This window comes from Bufo gargarizans, chromosome 9 (assembly GCF_014858855.1).
Source record: "Bufo gargarizans isolate SCDJY-AF-19 chromosome 9, ASM1485885v1, whole genome shotgun sequence".
NCBI classification, from domain to species: domain Eukaryota; kingdom Metazoa; phylum Chordata; class Amphibia; order Anura; family Bufonidae; genus Bufo; species Bufo gargarizans.
Window position 1 is genome coordinate 162,097,965 of NC_058088.1, and position 18,132 is coordinate 162,116,096.

An 18,132-nucleotide genomic window follows, 5' to 3' on the forward strand; every position below is an offset into this window, starting at 1 on the left:
GGGAAGAAACAGGTCACCTCCTAGACAACCCTAATCTGGGCCCTGACTACCTATCAATATGAATAGACCTTGAAGATAGGAATATTCATAAGCAGGATACCTAGGCCCTGATTCCCTATAAGGCCCTGGAATAAGTATAGGACCAGAGACAACCCATCCCTCCCCAGATGGAGGAATGGAAGTCTCTGTCTCAGGCCCAGATACAACAACAAGGAATATAACAAGTACAAAAAAACGCGACACTTAACTTCTGTAGAGATGGAAGAACAGAAACACCAAAGAGGATCTCACATCAGCTCAGCCAAACTCAAATTAAGCTATCAACCGCATAGTCAGAAGGGTGGGGTGAGACTACAAAGGGTAGAAGTGATGACAACTGAGCAACACCTGAAAAAAGGGAAGTGGTCATTAACTCTATCAACACTGAATCAAGAGAAATTAAGGAGGCTGTTAGATTCCTCCAAGTTCAGCCAATCTCCTTGATTTCCTGACATCAGTCACCTGAGGGACTGTGACAGTACCCCCCTTCTACGGGTGACCTCGGGCACGCAGGACCGACCTTATAAGGCCTTAACCAGACGATTCGCATTAACATCGGCCGCTGGAACCCACATCCTCTCCTCTGGTCCGTAACCCTTCCAGTGGACAAGATACTGGAGGGATCTACGGAGAACTCAGGGGTCCACAATCCTGCTGATATAATATTCTAAATTACCGCCCACCCTGACAGGAGCAGGAGGCAAGGAGGACGGCTGAACAATTTCGACACATTTTGTTAACAACGACTTTTCAGAGTCAGAGGAATTTCAAGATGGAAGTCTACAGGGTTAACGATAGCAGTGATCTTATATGGACCAATAAATCTTGGGCCCAACTTCCAAGAAGGTACCTTAAGCTTAATATTTCTTGTAGACAGCCACACAGAATCACCCACTCTCAGGTCTGGACCATTCATACGTCTCCAGTCAGCTGCACGCTTATACCTGTTACCACCATCTTTTTCAGATTATTTAGAATTTTCCACCAAATCGAAGAAAAAGAAGAGGAAAATCATTCCTCGTCAGGAAAACCGTAAGGTTAAGAACCAGAAAATGTGCCAAACTGTGGATGGAATCCATATTCCCCCAAAAACTGCGACATTACAGTTAAATGGCAAAGTCAGCTAATGACAAGAATAAAGACCACTCTTCCTGGTTCTCTGATAAAACAAAACATCTCAAGTAAGGCCCCTTTCACATGGGCGAGTATTCCGCGCGGATGCGATGCGTGAGTTGAACGCATTGCACCCGCACTGAATACCGACCCATTCATTTCTATGGGGCTGTTCACATGAGCAGTGATTTTCACGCATCACTTTTGCGTTGCGTGAAAATCGCAGCATGCTCCTCTTTGTGCGTTGCGGTGCGATAATCCACGCAACGCAGCCCCATAGAAGTGAATGGGGTTGCGTGAAAATCGCAAGCATCCGCAAGCAAGTGCGGATGCGGTGCGATTTTCACGCACGGTTGCTAGGAGACGATCGGATGAAGACCCGATCATTATTATTTTCCCTTATAACATGGTTATAAGGGGAAATAATAGCATTCTGAATACAGAATGCATAGTAAAATTGCGCTGGAAGGGTTAAAAAAATAAATACAAATTAACTCGCCTTAATCCACTTGCTCGCGTAGCCCGGCATCTCCTTCTGTCTTCATCTGAGCTTTGTGCAGTAACAAGGACCTTTGGTGACGTCACAGTCATCACATGATCCATCACCATGGTAAAAGATCATGTGATGGATCATGTGATGACCGGAGTGATGTCATCACAGGTCCTGTTCATGTAATTAATGCTCACCCCAGGTCCTGTTCAGCAAAGGAGCCAGAAGGAGATGCCGGGCTACGCAAGCAAGTGGATTAAGGTGAGTTAAATTATTTTGTATCTTTTCTTTAACCCTTCCAGCGCAATTTTACTATGCATTCTGTATTCAGAATGCTATTATTTTCCCTTATAACATGAAATAATACAATCTACAGAACATCGATCCCAAGCCTCAACTTCTGTGAAGAAGTTCGGGTTTGGGTACCAAACACGCGCGATTTTTCTCACGCGAGTGCAAAACGCATTACAATGTTTTGCACTCGTGCGGAAAAATCGCGGGTGTTCCCGCAAACGCACCCGCACATTTTCCCGCAACGCCCGTGTGAAAGGGGCCTTAGTCTCCAGATTCTGATTGGTGCGCTCCGTATGTCCGTTCGACTAAGGATGAAAAGCCGAAGAAAAGGACAATTGTACCCCCAGTCGAGTACAGAACGCTTTCCAGAATCTGGAAACAAACTCAGTCCCCCGATCAGACACCACATCAGAGGCAATGCCATGTAGTTTCACAATGTTATCGTCAAACACCTGTGCAAGAGTCTTGGCATTAGGTAGAGCAGACAATGCTATAAAATGAGGCATTTTGCTAAACCGATCAACCACCACCAGGATCACGTTTTTTTCCCGAAGAATTCGGTAAATCCGTGATGAACTCCATGGACAAATGTGTCCAAGGTCTGGACGGGATGGGTAACGGAAGAAGAGATCCAGAAGGCCAAGTATGTGTCACCTTAGCACGAGCACTGGTACAACAGGCTGACACATAGTCCTCAACACACTTACGCAGCCCCGGCCACCAAAATCTGCGCGAGATGAAATTAACAGTGGATCTACTCCCAGGGTGTCCAGCCAAGACAGTACAGTGATGTTCCTTAAATAACTTATGACGTAAGTCTGAAGGAACAAACAATTTCCCTGGAGGACAAGAGTCCGATGCATCCTCTTGGGCCTCCAACAACTTAGCCTAAAGATCAGGATATAGGGCAGATATGACTACCCCTTCAGACAAAATAGCACTAGGATCTTTAGAATCACCCCCTGCAGGAAAGCTGTGCGACAAATAATCCACCTTGACGTTCTTGACCCCAGGACGGTAGGTGACAATGAAGTTAAATCTGGTGAAAAACAGCGACCACATGGCCTGCCTTGGATTCAGTCATTTAGCCGACTCAAGGTAAGCCAGATTTTTGTGATCAGTAATTACCGTAATAGGATGAATTTCTCATTCCAACCAATGGTGCCATTCTTGAAAAGCCAACTTACTGGCCAGCAATTCCCTATTACCCAAGTCATAATTTCTTTGAGCAGTCGAAGAGAAAAAAGCATATGGGCGCTATTTACTAGGTGAAGGACCTTGCGACAAAACTGCTCCCACCCCTACCTCGGATGTGTCAACCTCTGCAATGAATGGCTGAGACACGTCCAGTTGCACCAGAATAGGGGCTGAAGCAAAACATTCCTTCACAGCAGAAAAGGCTTATAATGCCGCCTCAGACCAAACAGAGAAATCGACCCCCTTCCTAGTCATGTGTCACGGATGGTGTTGCAGAAAACTAGAAGACACAAATAAAGATGCGACTGACTTGATCCCAAACTAAGGAACATAAGGGTGAGCCCTATAAAAGCCTTAGAGCTCTCCCTGACTGCTCAACCCATGCAAAGATCTTTATAATAGATAATTGCATGCCCTCGTACCTAGACTGTGTGACACCTGAAAACCCTATAATAGCGAGGGAACACGACCACCGGCTCCCTACACTTAATACGGAGGAAGTCAGGGTCGCCTAGGATCAAGCCAACAGGAAAACACAAATAAAGGAACAGACTTATCTAAGGAACCAGCAGTTGCAGCATCTAGCAGTGAGCACAATCCAGGAAGTTGTATAAACCGCAAAGTGATGCAGTATGGGAGGGAATATAAAGGGATGCAATCAGTGCAACTAGATGACAGCTGAGAGAAAGAAATGAGATGACAAAATGAAACCAAAACAAAAAGAACCTCAAGCAAGAGGTACTGAAGAACGTCTGTCAGAGCTTCTCAGAGATCTGGCGGTGACAGTACCCCTCCTTCTACGAGTGGACTCCAGACACTCAGAGCCCACCTTCTCAGGATGAGACCTATGAAAAGCCCTGATGAGACGAGTGGCCTTAATGTCCACCACTGGGACCCACATCCTCTCCTCAGGACCATACCCCTCCCACTGAACAAGGTACTGAAGAGAACCGCGGATAATGCGAGAATCCACAATCCTAGAGACCTGAAATTCAAGATTACCATCAACCACAATCGGAGGAGGAGGCAAAGAGGAGGGTACAGTGGGTTGGACATAAGGTTTTAACAGGGATATTCTTAGTAGACAACCACACCAGATCACCCACATTCAGTTCCGGACCAGGCACACGTCTTTTATCCACCACACGCTTATATCTTTCACTCATCCTCTTCAGATTACCCTGAATCTTTTGCCAAATAAATGACAAAGAAGAGGAAAATCTCTCCTCATCAGGTAAACCAGAAGAACCATCTCCAGAGAATGTCCCAAACTGCGGATGAAACCCATATGCACCAAAAAATTGTGACTTATCCGAGGACTCCTGGCGACGGTTATTTAAAGCAAACTCCGCAAGGGACAAAAAAGAACACCAATCCTCCTGATTCTCAGTCACAAAACAGCGCAGATATGTCTCCAGATTCTGATTGACGCGCTCTGTCTGGCCATTCGACTGCGGGTGAAAAGCAGAAGAGAACGACAACCGAACCCCCAAGCGAGAACAGAAGGCCTTCCAGAATCTGGAAACAAACTGCGTGCCCCTATCCGAGACTATGTCTGAAGGAATGCCATGCAGTTTGACAATGTGATCAACAAACGCCTGCGCCAGCGTTTTAGCATTGGGTAACCCAGGAAAAGGAATAAAATGCGCCATTTTGCTAAAACGGTCTACTACTACCAAAATCACAGTCTTCCCCGAGGAACGAGGCAGGTCCGTAATGAAGTCCATGGACAGATGTGTCCAAGGACGAGAAGGAATGGATAACGGGAGGAGAGGACCCGATGGCCGTGAACGAGGGACCTTGGCACGAGCGCAGGTCTCGCAGGCTGCCACAAAACCCTCAACCGTCTTACGAAGAGCCGGCCACCAGAATCTCTGAGCAATGAGATCTACAGTGGCTCTGCTCTCCGGGTGCCGAGCAAGGACAGTATTGTGATGCTCCTTAAAAACCTTGTGTCGTATAGCGAGAGGCACAAACAACCTCCCAGGAGGACAAAGATCAGGAGCCTCTGCCTGGGCTGCCTGAACCTCTGCCTCCAAATAAGGGTAAAGAGCAGAGATGACCACCACTTCAGCCAAAATGGGACCCGGGTCTTCAAAGTTCCCCCCTCCCGGAAAACAACATGACAGGGCATCGTCCTTCACATTTTTAACCCCAGGGCGGAACGTGACAACAAAATTAAACCTGGAAAAGAATAAAGACCATCTGGCCTGTTTCGGGTTCAGACGCTTGGCTGACTCCAAGTAGGCCAGATTCTTATGGTCGGTAAACACGGTAATAGGGTGTCTGGCTCCCTCTAGCCAATGGCGCCATTCCTCAAAAGCTAATTTGATGGCCAACAACTCCCTATCTCCCACATCGTAATTTCTCTCTGCGGAGGAGAGTTTCTTTGAAAAAAAAGGCACACGGTCGCCATTTGGCAGGAGAGGGACCCTGAGACAAGACCGCACCCACACCCTGCCCTGAGAGCTGAATCTTCTACTATCAGAGGCAAGCAAACCCATCTGCATGGTCTCCTGCTCAGAGGGGATTGAGAGAGACTGAGACCCCTGCGCACTGAATGAGACCGCCCTCTGTCCTTGGACTGAATATGACAGGAAGGAGTGATCTCTCCTCTCTCTCTAAGACGCCTGTCAATACGAACAGCCTGAGACATGGCAGACTGCAAGGAGGCAGGTCTCTCATGAAAGACAAATGCATCTTTCAATCCCTCCAAAAGACCATAGCAAAATTGACTTCGGAGTGCAGCATCATTCCAACCAGTATCAGCTGCCCATCTCCGAAATTCTGAACAGTATATCTTAGCGGACTGTTTACCCTGGCATAAAAGACGCAGTTTAGATTCAGCCAGAGCAATACGATCCGGGTCATCATATATCTGACCCAGGGCTGCAAAAAATTAATTCACTGATCGGAGGGGCCGTGCCCCCACCGACAGCGAAAAGGCCCAAGACTGAGTGTTATCCCTGAGCACCAAGATGATGATCCCCACCCTTTGCTCCTCATCACCAGAGGAATGGGGAAGTAGGCGAAAATTGAGTTTGCAAGCCTCTCTAAAACAAACAAAATTCTCTCTACCCCTGGAGATCGTATCCGCGAGCGAGATCTTTGGCTCAGAACAAACTCCATGAACGCAAGCTGAACCGGTCATCTGAAACTAAGATACAGTTTTACGGAGAACTGCTACCTCCAGTGAAAGACCCTGCATGCATTCAGTCAAGAGTGAAACCGGATCCATGCTTAAGACAGTTTTGGCGGTTTATAATGTCACAGATGGTGTTGCAGAAAACTAGAAGACACAAATAAAGATCCGACTGACTTGATCCCAAACTAAGGAACATAAGGGTGAGCCCTATAAAAGCCCTAGAGCTCTCCCTGACTGCTCAGCCCATGCAAAGATCTTTATGATAAATAATTGCATGCCCTCGAACCTAGACTGTGTGACACCTGAAAACCCTATAATAGTGAGGTGACACGACCACCGGCTCCCTACACTTAATATGGAGGGAGTCAGGGTCACCTTGGACCAAGCCAACAGGAAAACACAAATAAAGGAACAGACTTATCTCAGGAACCAGCAGTTGCAGCATCTAGCAGTGAGCACAATCCAGGAAGTTGTATAAACCGCAAAGTGATGCATTATGGGAGGGGATATAAATCAGTGCAACTAGATGACAGCTGAGAGAGGGAAAAGAGATGACAAAATGAAATCAAAACAAAAGAACCTCAAGCAAGAGCTCCTGAATAACGTCTGTCAGAGCTTCTCAAAGATCTGGCGGTGACATCATGTCTGTTAAAGGTTTAAGCACAGTTGAATAGTTCAAGATGAATTTACGGTAGTAGCCGGTGAATCCCAAAAAAACGCATAAGCGCTTTCAGATTTTAGGGTCGATCCCAGTCCAAGACTGCACGGACTTTGTCGGGATCCATACGAAAACCTGAGGGTGAAAGCAGGTAACTCAAGAATTGCACTTCCTGAACAGCAAAAACACATTTTTGCATCTTCGCATACAATTTATTCTCTCTTAGGACCTGTAACACCTGTCTCACATAATCCCTATGACCTGGTTTTCAAATGACCCTCAGGGGTATTAAATGCTGTCTTCCACTCACCCCCCTACCTGATCCTTCCCAGATTACATTCCCCTCTCAGATCCAATTTAGAGAACATCTTGGCACTGACAATCTTATTAAGCAAATCCGGAATCAAAGGAAGGGGGTAAGGACTACGGATGGAAATACAGTTGAGCTCATGGAAGTCCAGACATGGTCTAAGGGTACCATTTATAAATTTATTTATTTTTACAAAGAAAAACCCAGCAGCCACAGGGTAATTTGGATGGTCTGATATGACCCTTCGCCAAGCTCTTGGTGATATACTCTGGCATAGCCTTTCTTTCGGGCTCCGAAAGAATATACAACCAAGATTTGGGCAGTTTAGCTCCAGGAAAAAGATTGACGGGACAAATATACTCCCAATGCGGGGGTAACTCCTGGTTACCACTCTCGGAAAACACATCAGAAAATTCGGAAATGAACGAGGGTACAGTTTTAGTGGTAACCACAGAGAATCTGTCTCACTTGCCAGTCAATTGTAGGGTTAGGTTTGCTTAACCATGGTAAGCCCAAAACCATTGGATCAGCAGGTAGACCCTCCAACTCATAACACAAGACAGATTCCTGATGGAAATCACCCACTCCTAAATGGATGTCTTTTACCACCTGCGACAGGCATTTTTGGGTAAGAGGTGCAGAATCAATTGCAAAGACAGAAATGCTTTTCTCTAGTGCACTAGTAGTCAACCCATGAATACGAACAAACTGTCCATCAATCAGGGTAACCCCAGTCCCACTGTCGATAAATACCTCGATTTCAACAGTTTTGGACTCTAGCGCCACTTTGGCAGACAGGAGAAATTGGGTACTACTAGTAAATGACAAAAGTAAGTTTTCTTGCTCCCCACCCACACCACCAATAGTAACTTGGGGATTAAGAGTTGTTTTTTATTTTTTTTACACCTTGAAGCTGAATGTATTGACAAATATTAACGAAATGTCCCTTCTACAACAAAAACAGACTCCCATCATATGACCAGAGCTATTACCAGCAGTCCCAGGAGGAGCTCCCCCCATCTGCATAGGCTCCTCACAAGGTGTAACCACAAGTGTCTCTTTACCATAAGTGTCAAAGGCAGCCGCCAACTTAGATCTCCCCCTCAGGCATCTATCCAGACGTACAGCAAGGGACATGACTGCTTCCAATGACTCAGGTTTTTCATGAAAGGCCAACGCGTCCTGCAGCCTCTCAAATAGACCCTGATAGAACTGGCTACAGAGAGCAGGATCATTCGATTCCGTAGCCCATCTCCTAAATTCAGAGCAATGGATCTCCGCGGAGCGTTCTACCCTGCCGTAAACTACGTAACTTGGTCTCAGCCTGAGAGATCCGATCCGGGTCATCATAAATAAGACCCAAGACTCTAAAACATTCATCTACCAACTGGAGGGACGAAAAAGCCCAAGACTGTGCATCATCCTTAAGCAAAGAAATGATCATACCCACACGTTGACACTCATACCCAGAAGAGTATGGACACAGCTTAAAGTACATTTTATACGATTCCTTCAACCGAATGAAAAAGGTTACTACACCAAGAAAATCTGTCCGGGAGGGCAACCTTCGGTTAAAGGCAAGCCTGGTACCCACCATCGAAATCAGCCGCTTGTGGTCTCTGAATCCGTAAGACTGTCGCGCAGAGGTCAGCTACCTCCAACAACAATCCCTGCAGCTGTTCGACCAGTACAGACATAGGATCCATAGCTGCACTGACCTGGACAAAATTGAGGTTTTTGTGGCGGTTGATAATGTCACAATAAGTGTGTGGGTGGGGGGAGACTCCACACTGAACACAGGAGGGAAGAGGAATAGTAACTGGGCCTGGAAATTAGGGAAGAAACAGGTCACCTCCTAGACAACCCTAATCTGGGCCCTGACTACCTATCAATATGAATAGACCTTGAAGGTAGGAATATTCATAAGCAGGATACCTAGGCCCTGATTTCCCTATAAGACCCTGGAATAAGTATAGAGCCAGAGACAACCCATTCCTTCCCAGATGGACAAATGGAAGTTTCTGTCTCAGGCCCAGATACAACAACAGGGAATATAACAAATGTGCGAGAAACACGACACTTAACTTCTGTAGAGATGGAAGAACAGAAACACCAAAGAGGATCTCACGCCAGCTCAGTCAAACCCAAATGAAGCTATCAACCGCATAGTCAGAAGGGTGGGGTGAGACTATAAAGCAGGCATCCTCAAACTGCGGCACTCCAGCTGTTGTAAAACTACAACTCCCACAATGCCCTGCTGTAGGCTGATACCTGTAGGCTGTTCGGGGCTGCTGGGAGTTGTAGTTTTGCAACAGCTGGAGGACTTTGCGGATGCCTTCTAAAGGGTAGAAGTAATGAACACTGAGCAACAGTTCCTCCTTGATTTCCTGACATCAGTCACCTGAGGGACCAGGACAGCTGAGGTCTGTTTAACGTTGGGGGTCTGATTTGTGGTCTGATTAACATTGGGGGTCTGAGTTGAGGCATGATTAATATTGGGGATCTGATCTCTGATGAAAATTTTTTTTTCCTTATTTTCCTTCTCTAAAACCTAGGTGCTTCTTATGGGCAAGTGTGTCGTATAGGGCGAAAAATAGAGTGCCTTAGTGAGGCATAAAACACAGAACATTGCAATAAGGGACTAAAATAACATTTAAATGTATCCAAAGAAAACCTCCAACAACTATGAGCAATATGTGGACATTTCCTACAAATGTGCCGGTCGGATAAAAAAAACTGTATACCTTTCATACATTTTGGCAAATACTAACCTAAGGGGGTGTGCTCATCATGATAACTCCTTTTTTTTTTACATAATAAAGTCAACTGCATCGATGAGATGATAATTTCAAGTCCATGGATCGAAAGCCCCCGCCATACTTTTCTCTGTGGGAAGGGCAAAGAAGTTGAATTTTTTCACCTAGGACAAAGTTTAGGAATGGTGTCCTCTACCCCTCAGACATAGAGGAACGGGAGCACAGGTTCTCCAGACCATCAGCCTGCACTGCCTACAAATCCTTATCTAACTGTGCCCAGGGCAAGTGAACTGCCTGCCTTCCATCTGACCCTGATATAAATTATATGACCTATTATTCCACTCTTTATCATTACCGTCTGTCCACATTTCAAGAGTACTTTGAGGTTTTACATCTCAAGCGATTAATATTTCAGTAAGTAAAAATATATAATATATTGATGAATATTAACTCACCGTGCTAAGTTTACTGCAACAAATTAGGATCCTGCGCTCATACAACATACTGGCATAGAGGTGCAGCATGTTATTCACATCTACGGCCACAAAATATTCAGTCAGGTTTCTCTGCAAAAAGAAGCAAAAAAAGTTAAAAAGTTGGGATTAGGCATTGACACAAGCAGAATACATACAGGAATATAAACATTTTGCTAAAAAAAAAACTTTTTTTAAATCTCGAATCTTCCTTTCCCCTCACACTGTTGTAAAATTGCCTGAATCATAAATACTCTTGAGCCACCAACCCATTTACTGTATTGTCATTGACAACACAGGATCTCCACAAAAGATGGAACATATTTCTAAAATATGGTGTAAACTGGTGCAACTTGGCGCATCTAGCGTTTCTACATTTTTCCCGCTATGCTTGAAAGGCAGTGGGTCTTAGAAGACAGGAGCAGAGCTTTGCGAGAAAGGATGTGGGCCTAAAATGCACAGAATTATGCCACAATTCTGATTTATGAACCTGCCTCTAAGTATGCACCAGATTTATCATGCTCCTGTACAGGGCCGGCCTTTGGGGTGTGCGAGCTGTGCGGCCGCACAGGGCGCCATGGCAACAGGGGCGCCCGGCGGCCAACAGAGCTCGCAGTCGGTGTCTTACAGCAGGCCGACCCGAGATTGTGTGAGGCGAGCTGAGCCGCTGCAGCTGCCAGGTCAGGTTCTGGAGCGTGGCAGAGGAGCTTAGGGGCGCAGGCGCAGCGTCCAAGTGCTGCGCCTTCACAGAGAGCCGCGGAAGGATCCGCTCAATGTGTGAGGGTGGCGGCCGGTGCTCTGCAGACAGGGAGGGAGCAGAAGACTTCAAATAGTGAGTACCTGTTCTTATTGTTTTTTTTACAAAATATCTTTCATTAAATGGGAGCAGGGTCTAATTAAGGGGGGCAGGGGACTGGATAAGGGTGAAAGACACTGGGTATGATTAAGGGGACTGGATAAGGGTGACACTGGGTACGATTAAGGGGCAGGAGACTGGCTTTGGTTGACACTGGGTATGATTAAGGGGGGCAGGGGACTGGGTAAAGGTGACAGGGTATGATTAAGGGGGGCAGGAGACTGCCTATGGGTGACACTGGGTATGATTGTACTTGCACTTAAATTATCTGTAATTAAAAAAAAAACTGTTTGTTACAAAGATTGTTTTCCTCTTTGTGTATGTTTAGGTGAACCGGGGGGGGGGGGGGGGGGGCACAAGATTAGCTCGCACAGGGCGCCTGAACACCTAAGGCCAGCCCTGCTCCTGTAATAAATCTGATGCAGGGATAGACAGCCAATGCCTGTCCCATTTCAACAAAGTCCAGGGCCCTGCTGATCTCTACTTCCTGGTCCCGTCGTGAGACACAGGAAATGCTTGGAAAAGCTCTTTCAGCCAATCACTAACCACAGCAGTGTCCCGTCCCAGCCAGTGATTGGCTGAGTGAGCATTTCCTGTGTGTTCAGACAGGACCATAAAGTGCAGAACAGCTGGGAACTGCACAGTAATGGAATGGGATTGGTAGGAAATCGTAAGGTATAGGTACTTTTAGTTATTTTTTCACAACCAATCTGCACTTACTCCATTTAACGTTTTTTGTCCATTCGAAACCCAGCAATTATGCCAGAAAGCAACCGGATCACCTCCGGAACCTATTATAGTCAATTGGGATCTGGTGGGGAACTGAAGACTCTGGCAATGCTGATCTAGAGAAGTCCAGCAGGTTGTTCTTTGCTGGAACACCCTGCAAGATATGCTGCCGCAACTGAGAACGTGCCCTAGCACTACTGTATAATGAGCTGTATTCCTGTGAGTCCATCATATGACCACAGCTAATTTTAACCATAGGAAGAAAACCATTACTTAAAAAACACGTCATATTTGGGTTGTGTGTCCACATACTTTTGACCACCTAGTAGAACTTTCCTGTTTCTTAAATGTGGTGGTACTGGTTCTCATTGAAGAGGCCAAGTGGTTGTAGGAGACTTAGGCAGAACTCCATGGGAAAAAATATATACAAATTAGCTTGCGTCAGCCAAAGCAGAGTCTCCTCCAAAGGAGGGGTGACCTATCTGTAGGCAGTTGTTTTCGTGTCCTTGACCCTTGTCGGTATAGAGCAGGGTGGTTGGATGGATGAGACACAGCTCAGGTTGTAGACTATTTGATGCAACCTTAGTATATAATAACATTATAAGCTCAGCGTGGTAGTCTTCAGTATGAACCTATGTGATTTCACTGGTATCATCCTAACTAGGCTCCTCATCTACAGTACCTACACATAGACTAATCTTCACACTACAGGCTTAGCAGCAAATGCACAATCATCATGGATGTTTGTCAGCTTAGTTTCCACATAACCATTTCACTGAACTAAAGACAATATATTCCTATAAGTCAACACATGGTATTAATATACCCTAAAAAAAAAAAATCCAAAACTTTCTGGTCGTATTATAGGTGTACAGGGTAATGACATCAGTTACGTGAATTCAGTTACAGTTTGATAGCTTCAACACAATCCACTTTAAATGGAAACGATCGTATAATATAAAAATGAACTACTTGGCAAAGGACAATGATTTTAATATAACAAAAGAAAAAGTGCTTGCCTTTTGTGGGCATATTTAAAGCACTGAACTGAATTTATTGTGCCTATTTGAAAATGGAATTTAGTAAAGTTGCAAACCTATTACTTGCGTCGAATACATTTTCAATTAAAAGGGGTTGTCCCACGAAAAATATCCTACAGTTTTCAAACCAACACCTGGATCTGCATACTTTTGAAATTGAATGTAATAAAAAAAATCTGCATGGCCACTGAGTTATTCAATAAAATGTATCTGTATAGCGCCACCTACTGATCTTATTTCTTTGTCCTGCTCACTGAAATGGCCGCACATGCTCAGTTTCATCCTTCAACTGCCTCCTGAGCAGTGATAGGGAGAGCTGAGACACGCCCCCTGAGCTGTGATGGGGAGAGCTGAGACACGCCCCCTTAGCTGCAACAGAAAAGACACTCCCCCTGAGCTGTCAGCTTGATATAAATCTAGCAGAGCAATGACTGGGGAGATCTCTGGATCCACGTGAGGTACAGGGCTCGTTCAAGCTTTGCTAGAAAGAGATTGTCATGTACTATATGATGTCAGATATTCATTTTTTACATTGGTCATGGGAAAACCCCTTTAAGGAGAGCGAGGGGTATTTACAAATGTGGCATAAAGTCACAAATTATGGAGCACATCAAAATCTTTGACTTTTTGAGCTTCTCAACACTTTTTTAAGGGTCTTGGTGCAAGGGGCAGAGCCTATAGCAGCACACCAGATTTATTATAACATGCCAGAAACTGGAGTAAGTTATAGCTCAAGTCTACATCACCTCCTAGCTGGCATAAATTTGAGATCTGCATCTGCCTCTTTATAAGTTAGGCGCATCTTACTCCAGCACACAAAGGAACAAGACTGGTGTATGGGAACGCCAATCTTGATAAATGTCCCCCAAAAAGTATATACACCGATCATCCATAGCATTACAGAGTGGAAGTGAATAGCATTGAGTATCTCATGACAATGGCACTTGCCAAGGAGTCGGATATATTGTGCAACAAGTGAATAGTCAGTTCTTAAAGTTGATGTGTTGGAGGCAGAACAACAAGGCAAGCAGGAGGACCTGTCCCCTCTCCTGGCACGTCTGTTTTAATAAAACTACTTGCATCCCCCAGGTAACAACAATTCTGCAGCATTTCTTTTTATGACTTCGTGTTGTGCCAGACACTAGTTATTCCTTCTGGAAATTATAAATTAATTGCTAGAAGTTTGCAATGAAGATCCATCTGGTAGTCAACAGTTGGGGGTGTGCCCCTGCACAGTGTGATAGCCAATCGATGCTGCCAGTGTCATATTGTGCAGGGACACAACCCCAACTGAGTAACACCGACAGGGACCTTCATTGCAAATTTCAAGCCACTTATTTTCAACTTCTACAAGGAATAATAAAGGAATGCCACAACATAGAGTCGTGAGAACAGATGTTCTAGAATCATTATTACATGGGAAACACAAGTGGTAGACATGACAGGAGAGGGCACAGGTCCTTTTAACATGGTAAAAATCATAGGTCATGTGGGGTTTTGCCGGTAGGTAGTAGTTGGTACATACCATATGTGCCCCAAGGAAGGACAGTGACTAAACTGGTGACTGGCTCATGGGCAGCCATGTTCACCGATGATAGCTGTTTGAAGGCTAGTCCATCTGGTCTGATCCCACAGAACAGCTACTGTGGCTCATATTACCAGGGGGAAAAAAACTATGTCTACCAGATGCACGAGTGTCGCTTACCTGGAAAAAAAGATAGCAGGTTCTATGGGAAGAAGACAAGAGGAGAAGGCATGATAACAAGGATTTTTATAGCAGCTCTCCTATCCTATTGCTGTAATATGCATATATTAGTCTGGCTGATTGCGCTCTATAGGGATAATATTGTTGCAGCCAGATTTAATGTGAGTTAATTTATTAGTTTGTTACTCACTATTTGCTGGTATGGTGTCTTCGTTGATACCGGTGGCGTCCCACTCGGTAATCAGCAACACTCACCCTACTTATCGACTCTCTTTGGTGTCGGGAGCTGTGTCTGTGTTTGGGGTTGGGTTGGTTTATGGCATAGTGTGCTCCTTGACTCTGGCTGTGCAGTTTATCCCACATCCCACATGTTGCGCTTCACGTCACGTGTTCCCCTGCTCTCAGATCAGCTGTTTCCTGTGCTTCTATCTGATTCCTCCGCTCTTTCTTTTGTTAAATCGCAGTTGGAGGAGTTGGGCAATATTATAGAAAAATCATATTCCTTGAAGTGAGACAATGTGGGTTTTGGTGGGTAGTCTCAATGATGCCAAGTAATGCCAGGCGCGTTTCGAGGTGCTCCAACCTCTTCCTTAGTGGCCATCTTTTGTTTTTGTCCTTTTTCAATAATTTATATTAGAATAAAATGTGTATTTTATTTGATTGCCTGTGTGGAGTCAGATGGTGAGTCCTTGTCTATTGTTCTTATATAAGAGGTGGAGGCAGTCTGATGATTTGGGCAAAGTTCTGCTATAACACCTTGGCTCCTCATAGACTTGCGGATGTTACTTTGACATGTACCACCAACCCAAACATTGTTGCAGAACAAGTATTGATGCACATCCCACATCAGTGGAAAGTGCTAGAAAACAAGTCTGATCCATGGGAGGTCCCACCTTACAACTTACAGGACTTGAAGGCCCCTGCTGCTAATATCTTGGTGTCAGATACCACACGACACGTTCATGGGTCTTGTGGAGTCCATACATCGACAAGCCAGAGCTGACTTGGCAGGAAGATCAGGCTATAGGCGGTTCTAATATTAAGGATGACCAAGCTGATCAGAAATTTAAAAAAATATATTTTTTATATTATTGCTTACAATAAACACATACTCCCAAAAGTACTTAAAAAGTGGACCTTACACCACTACTGACATGTCTTATATTCCTTCTAAAAGTTTATGAATAAACTGCCAATGGTAGTTACCTGTAGGAGGTGCCCCTGGATAGTCTGACACAATGTAATCAGTGCTGCTAGTATAAGACAATGCAGAGACACCCCCCCCCCAACTGGCAGTTCATTCATAAACTTCTAGCAGGAACACCAGAGGAACAGCACAACATACAATTATATGAAAAAGGTCCTCTTTAAGGATTTGTTGATATTTAGCAGATCATAGGTTGTTCTCCAGCAATCAACAGTAATCCGTGGGTGGATCATGATAGTAAGATTGAAATTTTTACATCTCCCAATGACATCAGTGGTTTGTCTCTGTAATGCACAGTTAGGATCTAGGATCTTAGAGAGAAGATCTGCTCTTCTCAATCAAAAATATATATGGATTACAAAGTTTCATATAAAAGATTAAAACTGGGCACGCTTCAGGAGATGGTTAGTGGTACCACTTGTCTAAAAGAGGACTTAGTGCTTGTTTGCGCGCGCGCCCCCCCAAAATATCCTTTCCATGATCCTTGATGACAAAACTGCACGATGGAGAGCACTGATTGATGGCACATAACTTGATCGGAAACTAATAAGATACAGAAGAGGATATAAAACTAAGAACTGAAGACAGTTTTGGCATGTTTCAGATGGAGCTTAATGCTATCTGAAATTAATCCAATCACAACTGCTTGATACTCTGGTGCAAAAAGGGTTACATTAGCCTTAAAGTCTCTGGGGAAGGGGACCCAAATACCTGCTTCTGGCAGAGCTGCGTAAAGTCTTCTATAAACACCACATTTACTGCAGACTATAAAAGAGCAAGAGCCTGATCTTAAAGAGGTGTTTCACTTGGACGTAGAACGCAGAGCGCTTGTTCCAGATAAAGACCAAATTCTATCCTCTCTCACTTCATAGACCTTAAGAAAACTTCCAGGTGCGATGACGTTTTATGGATGTATAAAAGAATGTAATTGAGCTTTTTGAAACATATTTATGATAAGCGCTAAAACGCAAAAAAAAAAAAATGGATATAGGTGCACAAAAGTGTCTGGATGTGCATGCCCTCATGGGTGCATAGCAGTAATGAAAGGTTACCATGCTAATATATTTCATATCTATTGTGACTTCCATGGTGCTATGTAAAGCTATAGGAATGAGCTTCAGCCCTCACACTTTCAATCAAAGTGATCTGTGCACCCATCGATATTCTGTTCAGTAACATTTATGTCTCTGGAACTGAATTAAATTATAGCAATTTAATAAAATATATAGAGGGGGGGGGAATATGCATAATGTCATAACTACAACAAGGAGAACAAGGACAATTTTCATTATGAGGCTACAGTGCAGTCAGTGGCATTATTGCTTAGGGTTCCTGTACCTTTTTTTTAAATAATTTTATCTACACTCTCAACCAAGCCCACATTTTTTTTTTTAAGGGAGTCTGCCAGCAGTTTTCACCATGAAACTGCTGACAGCGCTAGCTAGGTAAGGGTTCGGTATAGAAGAGCAAACATAGTGTGAATATGAATTTTTATTCTGCTGTGCTCCAGCAAGTACACCTGAGGCAGGGCTTCACGATGAAGTGCTTTCTACAGGGAGATGTTCCATGTCCCCTTTGCTTTGAATGACAGCTGTCCCATCCAACTAGTAAAACCTTGAGCTGTCACTCAGCAGAGCGGTTATGAAGCAGCTCAATGCATAGAGCACTTCACGGTGAAGCTCTGTCTCCTGGGCACTTGAAGGAGCAGAACCTAGCAGAATAAATGTTCACATTCACACTACTCCGGATAATAAAAGTGCTGCAAAATATATGTTTGTACTGCTCTCCTTCGCATCTAACTAGTGCCTTGCTTCAAAACTGCTCATAGACTCCCATTAAAACCAAAAAAGTACATCTTCACATAGGGAAAAAATAGGAGCGCACTATACACAGAACATAAGGAGCCTTAAACAACCTGATATAAAACAGCTACGTAAGCAATATTTTAACACATGTATATTTGAAAATTGTGTAATTTCCTATTACATAAAGATGTTTTTACAAAAATTTAAACCAGAATACTCCTTTAAAATTCTCAAATACTGTTACAAGTCATTATGGAATGTAATATATCCTTTACAACTTCAAAGTCTTGCTAGACGTATAAGATGCTTTACATG

General features: G+C 44.3%; 1 protein-coding gene across 4 annotated transcripts in view; it reads right to left on the reverse strand.

The window, feature by feature from the left end:
* DENND1A (DENN domain containing 1A) overlaps positions 1–18,132 on the reverse strand; it is a 746,239-nt gene that overhangs the window by 430,212 nt on the left and 297,895 nt on the right. For all 4 annotated transcript variants that reach the window (XM_044305779.1, XM_044305777.1, XM_044305778.1 and 1 more), the window contains exon 9: positions 10,458–10,568. In XM_044305779.1, the coding sequence (XP_044161714.1) occupies positions 10,458–10,568 (111 nt within the window). The remainder of the gene's footprint in view (positions 1–10,457; positions 10,569–18,132) is intronic.